Below are 23,123 nucleotides of genomic sequence, written 5' to 3'. Positions count from 1 at the left end.
TTGAAAGCTACAAAAACATAGGACTCATTTGTTAAAACCAGATTAGGTTGTTTGGGTTTTGCATATTGAGTACATAATCTGAAAGAAGAAAAGACACATTTAAGAGATAAAACTGTAACATATACAATGTTGGTATTCGAATATCCATGAATAATACTCCCGCAATTTCAGTTGCTTCCTCTTCATGAACATTAAAACAAACTTGCCGACACCCTGATGCAAAGTCCACGTTTGTTCCAATGCTGCTGTTACGGTGGAGTGCTTAGTTGCGTGAATATGTGAACCTGCACAGACAGTTTAGTTTCACACGACCCAGAAATACTCCGCTTTTGTTCATTCAGAAGATGGAAAGTATGAAGAGTTTCGGGATCACTACCTCGTAAACATTGATGGCAGTGATACTTTCTAGGATTTTAGGGACGGTACTGGTATTGGTGATGTTGGAGGCTTTAGCTCCTCATACCTGTTCATTTATAAGCCTCAAGGGTTCATAAAGTTGTCCTAAACCAAAATCTGTCATATAAGCTAGGAGTATGTTGTAGTTTTAGTTTGTACTCCCCGCTGAGGCACTGAAGCATGACTAAGGACTCGTTTGGAAGTGTTTTTACAATAACTGAAAGCGCTTTTAGAAAACATGTTTCCGGGTTCATTAAGCACTTAAAGTGCTTCCTGCAAGAAACACCAATTATGTGCTTCTTGTAAGAAGCACTTCAAGTACTTTTCCAAGAATTCACTTGCATTTATACTAAAAATTGGTTCTAAAAACTTTTTACAAAAAACTCTTTCAGCCATTTTCCAAACGAGCCCTTAAATACGTTTCTTCCTTGTGTACTTATTATAGTAAAAACAATCTTATGAAATCCCGTTGACCTACAAAAGTGCAACCATGAAGAAGCTTACATATAAAAAGGTGACTGCGGTCTTGGCTTTGGTTTGGTATGTTGCTCTTCCTCACTTTGTTTATTTTCTGCTGGAAGTTGCCCTGTGCTGTTTGAGGTATCGATTGGGGATCCATTGTTTGCAGCTGGTGCTGAGAAAACTGATACGATCGGAGGAGTAGGAGATGGTGATGAAGGGGGCTTGAAGTCGTCGTATCTGAAACATAGCACGCCAACAATAAGTTCCTTTTTCTTCTTTGGATATATAAAACACCAACAATAAGTTCAATCCCTATTTCTCAGAACAATATAACTCACAGGAAAGGCTAATATTCGACACAAAATAGCTGGATTTAACATAATATTTGAAATCAATAATTCATTGAGTCGAATCTTATATAATATGAAGGGTAAACATCTGTTCAATCAACAAACTCTTGTAGTTACTTCCTACAAGATCATTGCATTAGTGATTGTGCACTTACCAAATTTAAGAGCACAATGATCAAAGTAGCAAGAAGCAAAAAACACTTATTTTGAATACAAAAATAAAAATATGAGAAAATTCTTACACGTGGTAGGGTGAATGATAATGAGGTGAATCCCCGGGAGAAACCTCTTCGGCAACACTGTTTGTCTCAGCTTCTGGAACATCATTACCTCCACTTGATTGTGTGACAACTTCTACCGGAGTTGAGGCATCCAAAGGCGTTTTCTTGGGAGCACTTGGTGTTGGGCTCGGAGAGCTAGGTGGCTTCAAATCCTCATAACTATAAAAAATCATATCATCATACAGAAATTGTCCCATATCTATGATGTGACAGGAAAGCATTGGAAGTAGCTTACACAATGTAAGGTGAAAGAGGGCTTGTTATTAGCAATTATTGTGAGACTGATTTTATCTCATTCGCAGAAGTTGTTACATTTCATAATAACAGAGATAAGAACTGGTTAAAGATATTGGATTGACTTGAAATTTAACATATATGGAGACCAAAACAGACTCTGGAAAGCTGTGGAAAGATCTATAGTTTTGTACCAGTGCAATGTTGTTCTGTCAAAAGAAAGTTAGATTATTAGATTTTCAGTGCCTATAATATGAGCTTACGAAGCATAAGGTGAGGTTTTCAGTGTCTATATTATGAGCTTACGAAGCATAAGGCGAGGAAGCCCTTGTAACTTTCTTTTCTGTCTGAATGCTTTCTTTCTCTATGATGGGTTTTGAAGCTTCCTGAGGAGGGGTAGCTACTGATTCTGCAGGTGTGGTATCTGTATCACTCGCTTTGGTGGGAAGATCCGTGGTGCTTGGCGACGTAGTAGGAGATGTTGGTGGTTTGGCACTCTTAGAAAGCTCTGGATCAGCTGTGGGTGCCGCAGATGATTCCTGATGACACCATAGAGAGCGTCAATTTCGCTCTGACAGTTAAAAGGTAAAGTACTTCTACTTGTTTGAATAAAAGAACAGAGATATTCATGTTCAGGAGTAACAATATTTGTTATGAGGAAAGGTGAAAGAATGAAAGCTAGATAATACACGAAGAAGCAATAAGGGAACTCTCCAAGGTTCACTTGGCAGCTGAAGACTCACATATAAAACTCAAATGCATTTCTGCCCTTTTAGGAAAAATAGGGACTAAAGATTTCCTTAGTTACTTACTAAATGTTAGCAAAAGAAAGAACAAACAAACCTTTGGTGTGTAAGTGTAAGCACATTGAGATGGTATCTTTGCGAGGAGTTCCTCCAAGGGAGTCAACGGAGCAGTTGTTTCTGCAATTACTTCCACTACTTTGAAGTAAGAAAGCCTGGGATTTTTGGCTGCAGAGGCCAGTAACTCTGCCACCTGAATTGATAAATAGAAGTATACTTTTACAGTTGTTCAATAAATTCCAAGTTTCTCTAAAATTCAGATATATGTTAAGTTATGGACAGCATGAGTAGAAATTTTATTTCGAAAACAAAAGCACCAGGATCAGGACAATATTTGATTTATCTCTAGTCTACTGATGTGACAGTTAAAACAACAAAAACATTTGAGTTTTAACAGTACATAAAACGCAATCCAACATGCCTGTCTCTATACAAGAACATACATTAATACAATCAAAGGTAGGACAGAAGTGAAATACAGATGTTCAATTTTATACTTTCTAATGAACTTACAAAGTATGTGGGTTTAGCCAAGTTGGGTAGGGTAGTGTGCTTGACCCTTTGCACTTAAGTTCGAGCCCCCTTCCCGTAGTTTAGATGAATTTAGTGTAATTAGCCTATCATTTGTACAGAAAAATGATTTAACTAAGTGAAGTCTTTTCATCCGCAGAAGAAAACATATATATGGCGCAAAATTACAATTGATGCACTTTCCAAACTATCTAGTGAAAAACTGTTGCATTTGACTCAGTCATGGGAGACCAAATTATAATTCTTGTTCAGAAAGAAGAAAAAAGAAAACGCAGGTGTTTGAGCCTCAGAAAGAGGCTTTGTATTTTGTTTTGAATAAGCTGACTATATGGCCGATGTTACTACTTTTGGTTTCTAATTATTTTTCATGAGTTAGTGCCGAAAACAGAAACGCCACAGCATGGTGCACAATTAAGTAATCTTTACAGAAGGAATACCTGGAGGTTTGAAACTTGACCACCAAATAAAGTATCTTCCGTTGAGAGGGTAGTATTATGAGTTTCCTTGTAAGCATCAGTGGGCCGCTCCATTCCACCTGGTCTCACTATCTGAAGAAGACCGCAGATAAGAACTCAACGATCCAGCAACTTACAACCTATCTATTTCATTGATTTTTCTGCAGCAAATGCTGTGAATACTCACAGTGTAGGGAAGTCCACTGGCTATCAGTGCTTCTTCTGCCTTTCTTTTCCAAATCAAGACTCCCCAAAATAAGCTTTATAAAAGAAGAGAAAATTCAGTGAGTTCACCCAAAAAAGAAACAAAAGGAGGCGGTTTCTCTAGAGTTTCGAGTACATAGACAAGCTACAAATGATAATATATCAAATTTCTACCATGAGCCTGAAGACTTACTTTAAAATAGCTGCAGGAAATCCAATCTTGTTCGTTCCCAGAGATGTAAGCAATATGAAGTGGTTAACTTTTGCTGCAGTTGCTGCACATCATTGATAGATACTCAAGATTTTCACATTTTTTATCTTAAAAGTTCAAAAAACATAACTGAATAGACAGTCAAGATTTGAAAATATTCTGAATACAAAGATCCGTTGGCACCATTTCTTTGCACTCCTCCCATCTATAACTGTTTGTACTTGCAAAAGATCACCTAAACGGCTAAGCAGTAAAAGAACATCGTGTTCTTGCTAGTTGAAACTGGATGAATACTTTCCTAGAATAACTGTAAGTTATACCAAACATGCTTCAGAAGCTTTTTTTCGAGTAACATGCTTCAGAAGCTTTGCTAATCCAAAAAAATAAAAGTGAAAACTCTCTCGATCCTGGGTGTTTGAAGAGTTCTACTTATGGGAATGGAAACTAAAAATATTCACAAATCTATTAAAATAAAATAAAAAGAGAAGGCTCTAGGGTGTGTGTGTGGAGGGTAGTGCAATAAGCCATAATGTTTTCATTGTAACTTCTTTTAGGTCTGCAAATCAAGCAAGATAAATAAGACTAAAGTCAAAATAGTTACATCACGCAAAGATATAAGTAACATTGTACCCGCCACCAGTCAAAACCCTTGCTTACCTGCCTCAATAAGATTTTTGGTAGCTAGATAGTCAATTCGATATGGTCCAGTAACATCAAAAACCTCCTTCTCACTGGCACCGATGCAGCACAAGACCACTGATGAATTGCCCAATGCTGGTCTAATCTGATCTGGTTTCTCCAAGTCACACTCCACAATTTCAAGCTTTTCTACAGCTGGGCTAAAAATCAAAAGCTACCTGTTATTTTCTATAAGCAAATATTGTTAAGGTAATATCTCTTTATCCAAACTTTATCTCGCTCCTCTTTTTCACCTTTTCCTTATTTTTTTCTCTGAAAATTTTATAGAAATCAAATGCAATAAGAAATTGATAGTTCTAAAGTCTTTAATCTTACGCTGAATCCCTTCGTCGAGCTTCATTTGTTTAACACTCTGCAGATGAATTGATTTATCAGTATAAATGTGATTAAGGAAAGTGGTGCATAAGTTATGGTATCACCAATCAAATTCGTACTTGCACAAGAGTTTGTGCTCTCTGAGCACTCCTGACACCAGCTCTGACTTGGAACCCAAGTTTCAAAAGCTCCCTGAATCGCACTAAGAAAGCTTAGAAATTTAATAAAACAGGTCTCAGGTTGGAAAAGAAAATCACCTGAAGGCAGAGCAAGCAGCAAATGATAACCTTACTGTTCGTGAGCCAACTTTCCCAGTAGCACCGGCAACAAATGCAAGATTCTCATCCTTAATATCTCCTTTTTCCGAAACTGGCTCAACTATCTCTGAGCTGAACTTTGTGGTGCCTTGTAAAAACAGTAAAAATCAGTTACAGATAGGTTAGGAAGGAGTTACGGTGATTAACAATTTACCATTTCAGCACACACCTAAACAGAGGAAAAGCCCCTTAACTTTCTTTAACATATAGGTAAGATAAGATTGTGACTTGAAGTAGGTTGAATACGTTCTAAGGCACTTCCTTATGCTTTATAATTTCCTCACCATTCTGTAGCCAGCTTATGCAAGCCAGTAGCATATATACTCTTACAAGCACTGATTCATAATTCACATCTCCAAGAGTATATCTAATTTAAGTACGCCTCACATCCTAAATGGGAAGCTAGTGCAACAAAGTGCTAGACTATAATGGTGCATTCGAAGTTAATGGAGAAACTAGTTGACATTGGTGACACAAGCCTCAAAATCTTACTGTAAGTGTAGGGTTTCTAGACTATATTGAAATTTCATCTCTCTAAATGCAAATGACACCTGCTTTTGTTTGATAACTTATAAGTGCTCCTACATCAGTCCCTTCCTACCATTAAAAAAAACAAAATTTCCTTTCTCTACACATACATTTAATCGTTTTTAATCACTTCTACCGAAACACTCCCAAACGATCCCTTAATGTAGCTTATTTTCTAGGTCTAGTTTGCTCTCTCGCAAAATATATGCAGAACTAGCAGTAGCAGGAGGATTAGGGAACATGATGCAGGTGGTGAAGTAGGTAAAATTTTAGTACATTTTGATTGTTGGATTGGATCATATCATCACTACTTTTTTACAAATACATAGAACAAATAAACAATAGTAAAATCATAATAAGATAAAAAATTCCAGATGAACAAAAGAAAAGGGGCATCATATCATTAATCAAAATTAAAAGCATAACAAACCCATTTCAACGAAACAGTAAAAGAAATATTACATACCTGAAGCTTGAGCTTTGACATGAAGAAATCCAAGCTTCCTGGCATTTGGGTACCTCTTGGAATTGGAAAATTTGAGGATCTGGCCACGCAGAAGGGGTTTTTCTGCAAACCTACTTTGGGATAGAGAGGAGGGAATAGCGGTCACATTTGGTGAAAGCAGAGAGCAAGCCTCCATCGCAGTGGAGTTTCAAGTGTTCAGAAGCTCACCAAAAGCTCGGAGCTTTAAACAATTGGAGGCAAATGAAAGGTTTTATTATCTCTTGAAACTTTTTGAGTTTGGCAGATGTGGCACCCTCCACAGTCCATGGATATGATGGACCCCGCGCCAAATTTCCTGTGTCACAGATAGGAGAAATTTTTCTAAGTATCGGAACACAAAACGGTACATCAAGTATGTGTTTTCGATACACCAAATGTCATAATACAAGTGGTTAAATTTTTTTTTTAGATATCCAACTATTTGTATTATAAAATTAGTGTACCAGACTGTATTTCCAGCATACTAAAAAATCTCTCCACAAATTGTGGCTTCGCAGCTGCCAATTGGCTACACTTGCTTCTGTTTTTACTTCTAATGGGACTTTCAGGGAGTCATTCGTGACCATAGATATGTTGGAAATTTTGAGTAGAATTTCATTGTCCCACATTGTTCACCACCAAAAGGTCCCCTCACTTTATAAGGCTTTGTCCTTTATACAAAGTTATTGGAGTGATAGACCATGGAGAATAAAATTGGGCTCACCCTTGGAGTTGGGCTTTGGGGTGTACTAATTAATTGATAATTAATATATAATTAAATTATTAAATTATTTATTTTCAGATTTAATTAATTAATTATTTTTTTACAAACAAACTCATCCTTTCAGATGAAGTCTGAAGTGTGGTGAAAGAAGGCAGAAAACAAACACCCCTCTCTCCCAACAAATGCATCCCTTCTTCATACCTATTGCAAACATGCATAATCATATTATATATACATCCATCTGCATGGCATTTAGCACACATAAAAAAACATAATTCTCTTTCTACAATCAAAAGCCTTCTTACTGAGAGAACCACAAAGAAATTTGCCAGAAGTTAAGTTTTCTGGTGTTGGAATTCTAACTTGATCGTTGAATCCTGGTGAAGCAAACATCCGTAGAACTACAAGCACTGAGTAGGGACAAAATTTATGTTTAAGGACATTGTGATACGCAAGCCTCAATCTTCTGTTTATCTACTTAATTATTATTGCATTCTGTTTATATTTTGTAAAAAATTATTCGCATTTATTATTAGCATATATAAGTTTGTCATAAATTGTTGACATATATCCAACAATCTTGAAACAAAAAATGGATCAACAATCAATGACTATGAATATGGCTGCCGAAATACTCTAAAAAGCCTAATAAATTCAAAGGGCTGGATTTCAAGAGATAGCAACATAAGATGTTGTTTTTCCTGACAACCATGAATCTCGCTCATGTTGTCAAGGAAGAAGCTTCGAAGTCTAATGAGAATCCAATGATAAAAGAGACTGTCATGGCAATGGAAGCTTGGAATCATTCTGAGTTTTGTTACAAGAACTATATTCTGAATAGTTTGGATGACAATCTGTATGACATTTATTCTCTGTGTAAGACTGCAAAGGAGTTGTGGGAATCCTTGGACAAAAAGTATAAGATTGACGATGCCGATTCAAAGAAATTTGTTATAGGTAAGTTTCTCAATTATACAATGGTGGATTCAAAATCTGTTGTCTCTCAGGTCGAAGAAATCCAGAAATTAATCTATGAACTGCACTCCGAAGGATGTGAGATCAATTAGCATTTCCAAGTTGGGGCAATAATCGAGAAGTTAACAACTTACTTGAATGACTTCAAAATTTATCTCAAGCACAAGTGTCTTGAGATGAATATGAAGGATTTGATTATGAGGCTAAGAGTGGAAGAAGACCATAGAAAGGCAAATCGTTCTGGTAGGTTTACTGCCATTAAAGCCAATGCAAATTATGTTGAGGGAGGAAACTCTAAGGCCAAGCCGATGAAGAATAAGGCTCTGAAAACCAAGCAATTTGTACAATCTGCCCTTGCACCTAAAGGCAAGAATCCGAAGAAGATTAAGTGCGTCTGCTATATGTGGAAAATCTGGTCACAAGGCACAAGATTGTTATCATCGCAAAGGTGGAAATCATGCCAACGGAAACAACAACCATGCTAACATGGCAATCATCGATGAAGAGTTAGCTGCTGTTGTGTCCGAGGTCAATATGGTCTCGAATGTGAGTGAATGACTGATGGATACTGGTGCTACTAAGCACATATGCGCTGGCAGAAATCTGTTCATTGAATATCATCATGCTGCCCTTTGAGAAAAGTTGTATATGGGCAAGTCTGCTTCATCTGCAGTTGAAAGCAAAGGCAAAGTAATACTCAAATTCACATCTAGAAAGAGTCTGACCTTGCTGAATGTGCTACATGTTCTTGAAATAAAGAGGAACTTGGTTTATGGACCTATTCAGATTGCTAAGGGCTTTAAACTTGTATTTGAATTTAACAAATTTGTACTTACCAAAGGTGGGATGTTTGTTGGAAAAGGATATATGGTTGATGGCCTCGCGAAACTCAATGTAATTTCCATTGATGGTGCTAATAAAATAAATGCTTCTACTTATATTGTTGAGTCTTCTAATATTTGGCATGCTAGATTAGGACATGTTAATTTTTGTTCCATGCAAAGAATGGTTAAATTAGAATTATTACCTAAATTCGAAATTGATTTTAATCATAAGTGTGAGACTTGTACTAAATCCAAATTTGCTAGGCAAACTAGAAAGTCAATTATGGAAAGATCAAATGAATTACTTGGATTAATTCATAGTGATCTTTGTGACTTTAAATCCACACCAACTCGTGGATGAAAGAATTATTATGTCACTTTTATTGATGATTGCAGTATGTATTACTATGTTTATTTGATTCATATCAAGGGCGAAGCTTTGAATATGTTTAAAACATATAAAGTCGAAGTTGAAAATCAACTTGAGAGAAAAATCAAAGCACTTAGATTTGATAGAGGATGAGAGTATGAGTCTACTGTCTTCTCAAATTTTTGTGCACAACATGGAATTATACATCAAACAACGGTTCCATACACACCACAACAAAATGGTATTGCCGAAAGAAAAAATAGAACATTCAAGGATATGATTAATTCTATGTTAAATAGTTTTAGGCTTCCACACAGTTTGTGAGGTGAAGCCTTACTTAATACAAATACCATATTGAATAAAGTTCCTCAAAAGAAGACGGACGAGTCACCTTATGAACTATGAAAGGGACATAAACCCACTTATAAAACCCTCAAAGTGTGGGGCTGCTAAGCAAAAGTGCAAGTTTCGTTACCAAAAAGAACGAAATTAGGACCTAAAACTATTGATTGTGTATTCATTGGATATGCAAATAATAATGCTGCTTATAAGTTCCTTCTTGTAAAATCTTCGATTTCTGATATTCATGTTAACACTATACTAGAATCGGCAGATGCATAATTCTTTAAGGATATATTTCCTTACAAAGAAAAGGAATCTGGTTCTAATAAAAAGATGATTCATGATCATAGTCATGATGAGGCCTCTTCTTCTGGTGTTCAAGAAAATGATGTGGAACCAAGAAGAGGAAAAAGAATCAAAGTTTCTAAAAACTTTGGACCAAATTTCATTGCTTTCTTGTCCGAGAATGAACCTAGAACTTTTAAAGAAGCAATATTTTCTTCCGAGACTCCTTTATGGAAGGAAGCAATTAAAAGTGAAATGGAATCCATTATGGAACCTAAGAATTGGTTGATTTACCTCCTAGTAGTAAACCAATTGGTCATAAATGAATTTTCAAGAAGAAACTTAAGGTGGATGGAACCATTGATAAGTTCAAGGCACGTTTAGTCAAAGGTTATCGCCAAAGGGAAGGGTTGGATTATTTCGACACCTATTTTCCAGTTTCTTGCATAATGTCAATTAGGACGTTAATAGAGATTGCAGCTGTATACAACTTTGATATACATTAAATGGATGTAAAAACAACATTTTTAACTGGAGAACTAGATGAAGAATATATACGTGGAACAACTTGAGGGGTTTGTGCTTAAAGGGCAAGAAAACAAAGTGTGCAAATTAGTTAAGTAACATTATATGGACTTAAACAAGCACCAAAATAATGGCACGAGAAATTTGATCATACTTGTTGACACATGGGTTCAAAATAAACGAATATGATAAATGTGTCTACATTAAGAGTAATGATAAAACTTGTGTTATTGTCTACTTGTATGTGGATGATATGCTCATAATGGAAATTGATAAGGATGTAATAAACAAAACAAAGAAAATGTTGAATTCAACTTTTGACATGAAAGACTTAGGTCAAGCCGATGTCATTCTAGGAATTCAAATTAAGAGAAATAGTGAAGGATGTGTCCTTACAGAGTCCCATTATGCGGAAAAAATATTACGAAGGTTTGGTTAATTTGACTGCAAACCTGTTGCAACTCCTTTTGATGTTGGATGCAAGTTGGAGAAAAATAAAGGCAATGTTATATCTCAACTTGAATATTCTCAAGTAATTGGAAGTCTAATGTACTTCATGAATTCGACTAGGTTTCTGACATTTTGAAGCAGCAAAAGTAGTCCTCAAGAAGACAGTGGAGATGATGACAAAATAATAAGGCCATATTTAGTTGTGAATCTCTATGAAGATTAATGGATCATCATCTTGCCCTCACAAAGCAATTCAGGTTCAATACCTCTTGAAGAGAGTTAAAACAACCCTAATTAGCCAATCAACCTTAAAATGCACCTTCTTCACAACCTTAATCCCTTTCCAACGTTTTATATTGCACGAATACTATCACATTGAACGACAAAAGTGTCTCTGATTAATGTTTTAATCGATTTTTAATCAATAGTTTAGTTTTTTTCTTTAATTTGGTAGGAACTGCAGTCTCTTTTTTTTCTTGGTGCAGAATCTGCGTGAGTTCATTTTAATTTGTAATTACAACAAAGAACACCATTTTAGCCCCATAAAGTGGAATTAGCTTTCACTAATATGGTTATGCGGTGTACCATTTTTTTCCTTCGCATATATACAAAGAAGGATTGAGGCGCTGAAGGATTATATGAGGCTTTGCAACAATTTGAGAAAGAACCATAATTCTTCATATCATGATCCTTTATTTGTAATAGCTGCACAAGGTGTGGGGGGTTCAGTCGCAAAGTCTCTTATTGTTCAATTGCTATTTATCTTCTAATTTCAGTTTTTTATACAAGAGTATTAGGTTTGCTTTCTATGACTTATTCACTTGGGTTTGGGATGTGAGAGTATTGATGTTTGCTTTCAGATCAAAGAGTTAGATGTTTGTGGTTGTAACAAGAGTTTCAACTTGGCTTGGTTTATATATTCTTTTTCTTTTTAGAATCCCTTTACCTTGTGTTAGTTTTTCTATTAAGAAATGCAATTCTGATAAATTGATTATTCATATATTGCAACTGTAGATCAATAAATTTAAAAAAAAATAAAATAAAATAAAAACAATGTTTTACTTTATTGGTTTGTGGAGAAAAGAAAGCCAATCCAGGAAATTTTTATTATCCTTATACGAAAAAAAGGCTTTGTAGTTTGTATTATTGAAGATGCAAAATCATGAGTCCATTGAAAGTAAGTTTAAATTTATGTATCACTTCAATGTATTCCTAGGAAAAGAGTGAATGTTATATTTCATTATTTCCTTTTGACAATAAATTTATCTCTATAGACTGTTTATTTATTTTTTATTGAGAAGGTATGATATTTTATTGAAATAAATAACGTACAAACGTGGGGGATAGTGTGCATAAAGTGCCTCAATAAAAACCTTGCCCGAGCTTTCAACCCAGTCGAAGTGAAAAAGAGTGTCTTAGGAGATCTATCCCTCAAAGTACAATCCATGCATTACCTAATACGGTCTTCTAGTAAAACATCTACAATTAAAGAGGGTGGTTCCTCAAACCAAACTATTTCATCTCCATAACCAAATCCCACACGAGCCAGACGATGAGCAGCCTTGTTGGCATCTCGACGTACAAAAGATAGATCGTAGTGGACGAACTCCTGCAACAAGCATCTAACGTCGTTCAGAACTGGGCCTTCGTTTGATAGTTCTTCCTCCTACCTCCTCAAGGCTGCTATAACAGCGGTTGCGTCTCATTCAAACACCAATCTAACGTCTTCAGGGAAGTTTTCCTTACAGAAACTGGTGGCTTTCCTTGCTGCCAATAATTCAGCAAGCAGCGAAGAGGTCACCCAATCACTGCTACCAGCCATCCCAGCCACAAAGGAACCCTCTTTATCACTTACAACGACTCCAAACCCTCCCCTCTTCGAGCCTTCAACCGACGCACAGTCGAACTTGCACTTAAGCCAACCATCACTGGGCGCTGCCCATCTCTGTCGCACACTAGTAGTGCAAGGGTTTCTCTGACCATGGCATTGCTTATAAACTTTCAACCATTCGTCGACATTCATAACGAGCTCAACTGGAGTTACTTGCTTTCCTTGCCATAGTAGTTCATTCCGCTCTTCCATAGGTCCATAAAATCATAAGTAGTAGTTCAAACTTTGCCACAAGAAAAGAGCGAGCACTTTGCATCAACCAAGCCTTTATACTTAGGTGATCAAAGACAATAATCCTCAAGCCTAACCCTGCGAACCAAACAGCCGTAGCAAAAGAGCAATCTCGAAGGTCATGCTCAATTGCTTCAACCCGTCCTCCACATTAATGACTAAAATTGTTCATTGAGCTTGAATTCGTTATTACAATCATGTCTATTTACAAAATCTATATAGAATATACTTTTACAAGCTTGCATTACAAAGAAATATTGAACGAGATACTCCAAGCAAATCTGGTGATAGATTCATAACTTTTATTATCATTCACTTTCTTTTATTTAGAAAGATGTTAACTAAAAAAAAGATTGATAATCAAAAAGTTTAGTATGTAGCACAGTTTGTTAAAAAGTGTCAGTTATTGCAACATATTTTTAGGAACGCGTAGCGCCCTTGATTAAAAAAATGGCCCCTCGCATGCATGTGAGCGCGTGTATAGAGGCTAGTCAAAGAGAATTGCAGTGTTAATAGTTGCTCATGATTGTTATAATATTGTTTGTGGTATTCATTTGATTAGTACACACATTTCAAAATCATTGTTCTATCTACACTACAAATTAAGAGAACTCTCTAGAATTAAATGATTATTTTAAAATGGAAATTATTATTGGCACTTCAAAAATCTCATTTTGCACTCCTACAAATTAACTATTTTACTCACGAATGCTATCGCTCTACTAAAATTGAAAATAAAATCAATCAAATGCACTATTATAATTATTATATCCACTTTCTCTCCCACTCCCTACCTTTTCTGTATCCTGTTATAACTTTCCCCTAACACATGCATAGCATGTGCGGAGATATCTAGGGTTTATGGAGACAACTCTAATTTCATTCAATACATCCCTATCCCTTTAAATACCCTTCACAGAATAAAATCACTTTTTTTTTCTATTCTTTTATATATCTTTCGTATTAGCAAGACATGATGGATAAGCTCCATGGGTCAGAGATTGTAAATACAAATCAGGTTGGACAAGTTGACTGAGAGCTCTTGGCATTGGTGTGTCTAGAAAAATAGAGTTCCAGTAGTAAAGTTGAGGTAGCAGTAAAGTAGTAACATGGCTTGCCGTTGCCACCAGTGTGAGCTGCAAAATAGTTAAAATTCTCATGAGTACGAGCTAAAGAAAATCTAATACACATACACTAAAGATTCGTAAAAAAATTATCGTTAAAATTCAATTTATACGGGGTTCACTTACTGTTAGAAAAGCAAAGATTTTGAAAAGAAGGAGCCCCATTAAAAAGGATGAAACAAAAAAACTCAGCCTTGTATGGTAAACAATTGCAGATTGGTTCGATTTTTATAGAGGAAATCAAAACTAAAGTGCCAAAGTTGTAAAACATGCAGCCCCTTGCACATGCCTTGTGTGAAGTTCCTCAATTTTTTTTTTAATTTTTTTTTCTGGATTAATTATCTGTCACTAATAACCTACTGGATGAAACTGAAAATGCAGAGCGTGCATTGGCCTATAAAGAGTGTAAAATATTTGTCAAAATGTTTGTTTCTTGATCTTAATCCTCTATACACACATAATTAAATAAATACTTTGACATAACTAAACATGTCCAGAAAATTCATTCTCATATTTAGAAGAACGAAACCCATTATATATTTTGTACAAAATACAATAAAATGAAGTGCCAATTAAAACAGCTAACTAGACTAGCTTAAACCCTAATGTCTCCGTCGCCTTGTGATCCAAGTTCAATAAACATCTCGAAATGGCAAATAGGGCAATTAAGGTGACTCTGTTTGAACCATCTCCATATGCAGTTTTCATGAAACACATGTGTGCAAGGCATGGACGTTACATCCTCTGATCCCACAATAAACTCTTCCAGACAAATAGGGCAAACCTCACTTTCACGCACAACGGGGTGTCTTTGTCTTCCTCGACCTCTCTCCTCCTCATTAACATCATCGGCATCAGCCACCACTCTAACCCTCTTTAGCATATCTTCTTGATCAACGCATCCCTTTTGAGTTCTCTTTGTTTCGAACAATCCTCACAACGAATCTGTTTATGGTATATTTTTACGCCAACCCTCAGGCGCAGGACTTTAGGACCTTTCTTGGAATCCAAGTTTCTAATTCGGATAGCAGCGTCTATAATTGTCTCCACTATATCACTGTGCACGTCCTCGTGGGTTTTAAGAAAGGACAACACCAGAGAAAGATAGCGTCTGACGTATTTGTTTCTGGTTTCTAACCAGCACGCATCAACTATTTTGCTTTGGTAACTTCTCACTTGTACTTCAGATTGGTGCACCAGGGTTAGGGTTCCGTCTTCTGAGAGATCGTGGTCGAAGTAGTTGTAGTTTCTGGAGACTTCAAAGTAGATTTCCAGTGGAGCACAAGGGGAATATTTCTCATGAGGGCCGAGGGGGTCTAGTACATGTGTGTCAAGGGTATCAACGTGCCAGTAACAGCTCTGGCTCTTCTTGTGATAGACGTCTTCCATATCGCTAGTCAGCCGACGATCAAAAAGAAACTACAAAAAGCTAGCGGCAATAGTGAATAATAGACGCAACAGCTAGCACACACAAATATTTATAGGTTTTAAATCCTAAAGAGTTTTAAAAACCGAATTCACTTCTGAAACTGTTTTCCTTTTGGTCATAGGAGTCCCAACTTTTTTGTTATTTAGTTAAAGAATATTGCAAAAATATATGTGAAAGAAAGAGAGAGATGTGAAAAAACAATGTGGAGTTTTTATCTCATCAATAATTTCATGCCAATATGTTCGCATACGTACATCTCCAAAATTGAATCCAATAGTTTCGATCATGACATTATGCCACCACTTCTTTTTAGGGTTTCTGAACCTCCACAGTTGAATGAACAGAATCATCACCAATAGAACCTTCAGCCACATTCCCAATATTTATTCCATGTGATTGGCTAGAAGAACTCTGCCCCAGTGCTCCCTCAGCTGCGACAGGAGGAACTACATCATCAGGTTGATCCTGGAAAGCAATGATATATAATTGGAAATTAACCAACACAATCTCAGCAAATACACTCTAGCTCCTCTCTGCCAATCTATTGCCTTGAGGTTGACATGTTACCCCCAAGGCAATGAACTGGCAGAGGAGCCAGGGTGTTGAATTGTCATTTATAACTTCGATTTTAAGTTAAACAAATGCTACATTTTACTTTTGGTCTCTGTAGTTTGTTCAAGATTCGCTTTTGGTTGTGTCTATTTTGTATATGTAGTTTAGTAAGTTGTTGCAATTCAAGGACACCTCCCAATTTCAATTAAATTTTCATGGCGGAAGTAGTTTAGTGTTCTTACAATCTGAAAACATAAAAGCGGCACAGTTGGACCAGTCCAAAAACTAGAGGGACAAAAAACTCGGCGTCAAAAAAATCAAAGTGATGTAGCTGATGCCTGATTCTGAAAATTACTATACTTGGACCCAAAAAATGAAAATTATGTACCATATGATAGGATTAATTACCATATAAGATGGGGCAATTTCACTTACTGTTAATTTATCAGTATCTATTTGATTTTGTTGAGCAGGATTCCTGGAGCAAGAACAAGAAAATGATGTCAGTCTGATGAACGAAACCTAGACGACAATTTAAAAAGTTCATTTTTATCCCTTCACTTGTGACTTATGTATCTTCAGAGGAAGGAGAGGGCATGCAAGAACTCAATTCTTGCCATGTGTTCATTGTTCAACATTGTAAAGCAAAGGATACATATGCGCGCGCGCGCAGCTTGTATGGATATATGTATATATACACATATCATCCAAAAAGACGTTAAGTGAACAGTACCACGGACTTTTCGTTAAAACTTCATTCTTCAAAGGAAAACTAAAGAAAAGAGCTTGAAAACTTTGAGTTTTAATGATAAGGACAAAATAAAGGGTAAAGTGAATAGTACCAGGTTTGACTTTTTAGTGTAAAAATGTGATTTTTCGTTAAAGTGAATAGTACCGTGGGCTTTTCGTTAAAACTCCCTTTCTTCAATGGCTTTAGGAAGTTGCTTACGATATTGTTCATCGTAGCACCCAGATTCATTCTCTAGTTTAAAAGTAACAAATTTTGCAATAGTTAATTTCATGAATTACTGAAAAAGAGAGTACCTAATTTGAATCATTGTTAACATGCTTTATCATTAGGCTTAATCAGCCCCACCGATTTCAATATGTTGGCCCTTATCTTGTAAAACTAAGAGAGAAACTCGAGTGGCACACTCTATGTCATCAATTTCGTCTTGCCACAATGAATAATGTATTTTAAGGCGGATAAAATGAGTGAAATTAAAAGAAGTAAAAATAGGGGTGGGAAAAAAATTTTGATCTCTATAACATTACCCAATAAAATAATATGAGAAAACATGAGAGTAGCAGTCGAGCATTACCACTAGATCAGTTAGACAAACGGTGTGGCAAGATATTCGAAAGAAAAACTCAAATCGAGTAGTACTATAGGCTAAGTGAAGAGTACTGGCAAAGGAAATCTTTATAGGTTTTTTTTGGTCCAAAGAAATATTTTTATAGGTTAGATCATTATAAGAAGCATGTTGGAAATATATAAATGAAGAGTTATTAAGAGACCAAATCTAAATTTCATGCGGAAAAGCTCTCACATTAGTATTTGCATGATAACTATTTTAAAATCAATAAAATTATTTAGATATACAAATCTGACATATTTAATAGTCTACTCTCTAATAGATATATCATTATAGGATTCACTTTTATCACAAAGTACACCAACAAGTAGGGCTGGGTTCGGTTCTTATCGGTTCGGTTTTTTGCCAAAACCCAAACCGAAATTTCGGTTCGGTTCGGTTCGGCCCAAATTTTTTTCGGTTTTTTTCGGTTCGGTTTTTTTTTCGGTTCGGTTTTTTCGGTTCGGTTTCGGTTTTTTTTCGGTTTTTTTTTTTTTTCCTCCAAAAAATGCAAAACAGCCACAACAAATCCAGGCTTCAACAGCAGCATACCCAAAACAAATTAATCAAACCGTATGTACTCTCACAAATTAATCAAACCTCAACTAATAGTCTAATAGTGTTCATAAATGAAGTTACCTAACCAAATCCAGCATACCCAAAACAAATTGCAAAGCCATGAAATTTAGAAGCTACAGATCAAATTCATCAGAAGTTCAGAACCAACGAAATTGAAAAAAAAAATCTGCAAACGAAAATTAACCAACAACACAACACAAAAACAAAGAACCATGAATCATGGATCTGCAACGATTAATGACTGCCCTCGTCCGCCGTCAACTGCCCATCAGTCCCATGTTGTGCCACTGGACTGCTCCACTGCCACTGTGGTTTGGCTCTCCTCTTTGCTACCGTCGAAATCCACAAAGAGAGATAGTGATTTGGAGGAAGAGAGGAAGGGGAGAGAAAGAGAGAGAGAGAGAGAGGCAGAGAGGAAATAGCGGAGGGGAGAGAGTGCTTGAGAAAAGGGAAAACCGAAATGGGATTGGGAGAGTGACGGCTAGGGTTTTTAATCTTAAGAAATTTTATAAAGCATTAAATATTAGAAACCTATAAATATATTACTGGTACAATTATAACAACACAAAGCCTACAGTCAAGTTGGCTTGAAGGAATTATCCCCCCCTGGACGGAAGGGGTTCGATTCCTCACAGCAGCAGGTTTTAAGTATTTATATTTAATTTTAAGTTAAAAGGTTGTTGATTGCTCAAAAAAACTTAAAAACTTTTCTGAAACCCTGGAAGGCATGAGGATTCGAACCCATGCACAGGGGCTTGAAAAGTTTCAAGCAAACCAACTTGGTAACAGGTTATGTCTTGTTATGATTGTATCACTAAATTATTTATAATATTGAAAACAAAATTAAATATATATATCTGTTCGGTTTGGTTCGGTTTGGTTCGGTTTCCGAACCTTAAAAACCGAAACTGAACCAGCCAGATTCGGTTCGGTTCGGTTTGGCAGTTTCGGTTCGGTTTTTTTCAGCCTCGGTTCGGTTTGGTTTTCGGTTTTTTTCGGTTTTCGGTTATTTGAACCCACCCCTACCAACAAGTGCGCTAATTTTGTTTATACAAATAGCATCACTCCTAATACTTTGGGAATTTTTTTAAATGTCTACACATTTTTTAATTTCTCATATGATTTAAAATTTTAAGCAATTTGTCATATTAATTTATCAAAATCATTAATATTTTATCTCACCTTAACTTCTTTAAGTTTTCATTCAAAATAAGTCTGCCTTGCAAATGATTTGTGTTCAGGTTATTTCAGACATTTCAACTCCTCACTCCTCTTCTAACAAGTTGCTTCCCCCTCTAACAAGTTGACTTCGAGGGCTTCTTAATAAACGCAAAAGGGGGTTGATCTAACACTATATTTGGATGAAGAAATTTAAGATTACTAAGGAATTTTAAAATGACGGAAATTTAAATAATGGAATTTTATTCTATAGAATTTGTAAATTTTCTTGTTTGGGTAACCTAAAAGAACAATGGAATTGAATACAGAATTTGTTGTTTTTAAACTCTCAATCATAGAAATTGGAAAATGACACCTATTTACATGGAATTTAAACTTGGGAATTGGAGGTCCCAAATTCCAAGTTTTTTTCCATACAGAAATTCTAAATTTCTATGTTTATGAATCCAAATAAGGGAATTGATGCATGTCAATTTATAAATTCTATCTTTAATTCAAATTTCAAGTTTATTTCCCTCATCCAAACATAGTGTAAGAGTTTTTCATTCAAAAATGGTCTTAAATAACCCTAAACAGATTAACTAAAAATTAATGACAAATCGCTTAAAATTTTAATTCAATTACATGTGATACTAGAGGACTTTTTGTTCAATTTATGATTTTGAGAGTGGAGAAACCAGAAAAGGTAAGTAAAAGCCCAGGTAAGAGCAAGTTCATCCGTTCTGCTATGGCAAAGGGCATGGGGAAGCTAGAGCAGTTACTAATCACGCTGGATAATTATTGACTTATCAAGTGTTCACCACGCAAGAATCTCCATGACAATTATTATTTTTACTTTTAGATGCGAAATTAAATTATTCAATAATTATCGAACAGGTGAGACTAAGGGGGGTGTATTCAATTGGGATTTTAAAGGATTTTAATTCTTTTAATGAATCTAGGGGTATTCAATCAGGATTTTAAGTGATTCTCTGAAATTCTAGGTGTATTCAATTAGAATTTTAAAATAGTTTATTAAAGTCCTTAGAAATCCAGGTGTATTCAATTAAGATTTTAAAGAAGTTTATAACAGTCCAGGTGTATTCAATTAGAAATTGATTTTAAAGAATTTGAGAAAGTTGAGGAATTAGAGGGAATTGGAGAGATTTCGTACTGTATTTTAAGCATCCACAAATCTCATCTCTTCCCATGAGATTTCGAGGGAATTGAATCAAAATTTTATATGGAATCTCTACAAATCAATTAAACTCCATAAAAATCCATGGATTTATAAATTCATTAAAATCTTTCACATTTTCAATTGAATACACCCCCCTAAATAGGTTGCTCAAAGATCACCATGTGTCCTTGGAAGATGCCTTGAGAGGTCTTAGTTTTGTTTCTCGCTATAGGTGAATTTGAAGTACATTATTGCTAGCTCATTATGAAGTCTAACCACTCCCCCTACCCTTTTAGTGTAGATAATATCGTTTGTTCAAAAAAAAAAAAAAAAAAAAACTAGGCGCTAGTCAAGTCGCTAGCTGGGCCTAGTGGCTAGGCAGACTAAGCAGATTTAATTAAATTTATAATATAACATATGAATAAGCGCTACTTACAATCTAAAAAATAAAAAGTATACTTTCATTGAGAATTTGGGAAGGTTAAAAACTTAAAACTTCAGCCATTATAACATTGTCATCATCACAAACTAATGCAACAAAAATAAGAAAACCCCAAAACCAAAATCCAAATTAAAAAACTCACTAATTCATAATGTGGATTCTTATTTACTAGGTTACCTAGAAAACTCTTTAACTTAATTAAAAAAAAATGAAAACAATGGAACTAGCTAGCCTCCGCCTATGAGCCTAGCCCACCTAACCCGCCTAGCCCACCTAACCCGCCTAGCCTCTACCCAATTTTCTCCACGTTTTGGCATAAATCCCATCGGTCCTCCACAACCTAGGCCGATTTTTAGAATAGTGAGTAAAAGCACAACCCAACTTAAGAGAAAATACAATGAACATGCCCAAATAAGAGAGAAGGGAGAAGGCCCTGGGAACTGGACTGTTACTCTTCTATTACATTACGAAGAACTCCATTATCGTCATAGTCAATCCATGTCCTATCATAGTGTCTGGGAACCTGGCTTGCTTGGCTTACTAACGCGGCCTGCTTGGCTTACTAACATAGCCCTTTCCTATTTTTTAATTGAAAACTCATGCGTGAAGAAGCAACTTCTACTCATGCGTGGAGAAGCAACTCTTTCCCTGATCAATGATCTAGCCGACTCTCTTTCTTTGGACCAACCTATGATCTACAAAAAAAAAATGGGATTGTCACTCTTTTTCAAATAATACACCGGGAGGGACCACTTGATTCATCATACAGTAGTGCAACATCGGACGTTGGAAACATGTTTTGCCTTTCTTATTGAGCCCTGGCTTTAGGAGGTTCTTTGGAATGTTCTTGATCAGCACACACATTTCAAAATAATTATTCTATCTAGACCGCATATTAAGAGAACTCTCTAGGACTATTTTAAAATTTGTTTAAAAAAATCGAAGGCATGAATATGATGCTTTACCACAATGGTCAAAAGCAATGTCTGTGCACTTTGATGCAGATTTGATCCCCATTAATAATTCTCTCCCCTAACAACTAACTATTTTACCCACTAACATCACTCTACTAAAATTAAAAATAAAATCAATCAAACGCATTATTATAATTCAATACGTTTTCATATCCACTTTCTCTCCCACTCGCTACTTTTTCTCTATCTTGCAATAACTTTCTCCTAAACACATGCATAGCAGGTGCGAAGATTGCTAGTGTTTATGGAGACAGCTCCAATTTCATTCAATTTATCCCTATCCCTTTAAAATCCCATCACAAAGAATCAAATCACTCTTTTCTATTCTTTTAACTTTCGTATTAGTAAAACATGATGTTATAAGCTCTATGGGTCAGGATTGTAAATACAAACTTGGTTGGACAAGTTGACTGAGAGCTCTTCGCATTGGTGTGTCTTGATAAATCGAGTTCCAATGGTAAATAAGTTGAGGTAGCAGTAAAGTAGCAGCATGGCTTGCCGTTGCCACCAGTGCGACCTGTAAAATAGTTAAAATTCTCATGAGTACGAGTTAAAGAAAATCAGATGCATATGCACACAGAAGATTCATAAAAAAATCATTCTGAAAATTCAATTTTTACGGAGTTCACTTACAGTGAGAAAAGCAAAAATTTTGCAAAGAAGGAACCCCATTAAAAAGGATGAAGCAAGAAAACTCAAACTCGTAAGGTACACAATACCAGATTGGTTCGATATTTAGAGAGTAAGTCAGAACTAGCACAAGTTGTTGGGATTAGGCGTAAAACATGCTTTGACAAAAAAAAAAAGTTGTAAAACATGCAGCCCTTTACAGATGCCTTGTGCGAAGCTCCTTGATAGGATTTTTACCATCTGCAAAAGTAGGGATAAAAACACTTAAAAATACTTGAGTACAAGGTTATTGTAGCAGCTCAAGCAATGTCATTTTTCACATGGATTGAATGAATAGTTTGTATTTAAACTTGTTTGTACCATACTTGACCAATCTCAAAACTACCGAGCACCGGTTAACGTTAGACAATCAAGGACCCAGAAGAGTTTCCCTCCAACCAGGAGACCAATCATAGCGCGACACGTGTCAACACTAAGAAGCCAATCACAGGGCGACACATGTCAACATCAAGGGCCAATCACAACATGAACAAAGCTAACAACTCTCTTATATAAAAGGAGATCATTCTCCCGCAATAATGCCCAATGTCATTTGTACTAAATCGTTCACTAGTACTCACTAAAGGAGAGCTTGAACCTATGTACTTGTGTAAACCCTTCACAATTAATGAGAACTCCTCTACTCCGTGAACGTAGCCAATCTGGGTAAACCACATACATCTTGTGTTTACTTCCCTGTCTCTATCCATTTACATACTTATTCACACTAGTGACCAGAGCAATCTAGTGAAAGTCACAAACTTAACACTTTCT

At 35.9% G+C, this 23,123-nt stretch overlaps 1 protein-coding gene across 2 annotated transcripts; it reads right to left on the bottom strand.

Annotated features, from left to right (window-relative positions):
- Positions 1 to 8: 8 nt before the first annotated feature.
- On the bottom strand, positions 9 to 6,517 carry LOC103449807 (protein TIC 62, chloroplastic). 2 transcript variants are annotated; one of them, XM_008389123.4, is made up of 14 exons: positions 6,253 to 6,517; positions 5,229 to 5,346; positions 5,061 to 5,133; positions 4,942 to 4,978; positions 4,585 to 4,761; positions 3,910 to 3,991; positions 3,700 to 3,772; positions 3,495 to 3,605; positions 2,567 to 2,719; positions 2,030 to 2,262; positions 1,451 to 1,648; positions 901 to 1,095; positions 377 to 463; positions 9 to 284 (listed from the first exon to the last, which is right to left on the bottom strand). In XM_008389123.4, the coding sequence occupies exons 1-13, from the start codon at positions 6,425 to 6,427 to the stop codon at positions 406 to 408; spliced, it is 1,683 nt and encodes a 560-aa protein (XP_008387345.1). In that variant the 5' UTR covers positions 6,428 to 6,517; the 3' UTR covers positions 9 to 284; positions 377 to 405. The 2 variants fall into 2 exon arrangements, with proteins under 2 accessions (XP_008387345.1, XP_070663392.1); XM_070807291.1 differs by having other exon boundaries at positions 5,199 to 5,346; positions 6,253 to 6,509.
- Between the last annotated feature and the right edge of the window lie 16,606 nt (positions 6,518 to 23,123).

Source organism: Malus domestica, chromosome 10 (assembly GCF_042453785.1).
Source record: "Malus domestica chromosome 10, GDT2T_hap1".
Classification (NCBI taxonomy): domain Eukaryota; kingdom Viridiplantae; phylum Streptophyta; class Magnoliopsida; order Rosales; family Rosaceae; genus Malus; species Malus domestica.
Note: the sequence above shows the minus strand (reverse complement) of the source record. Positions and strands in the feature narration are given on the sequence as shown.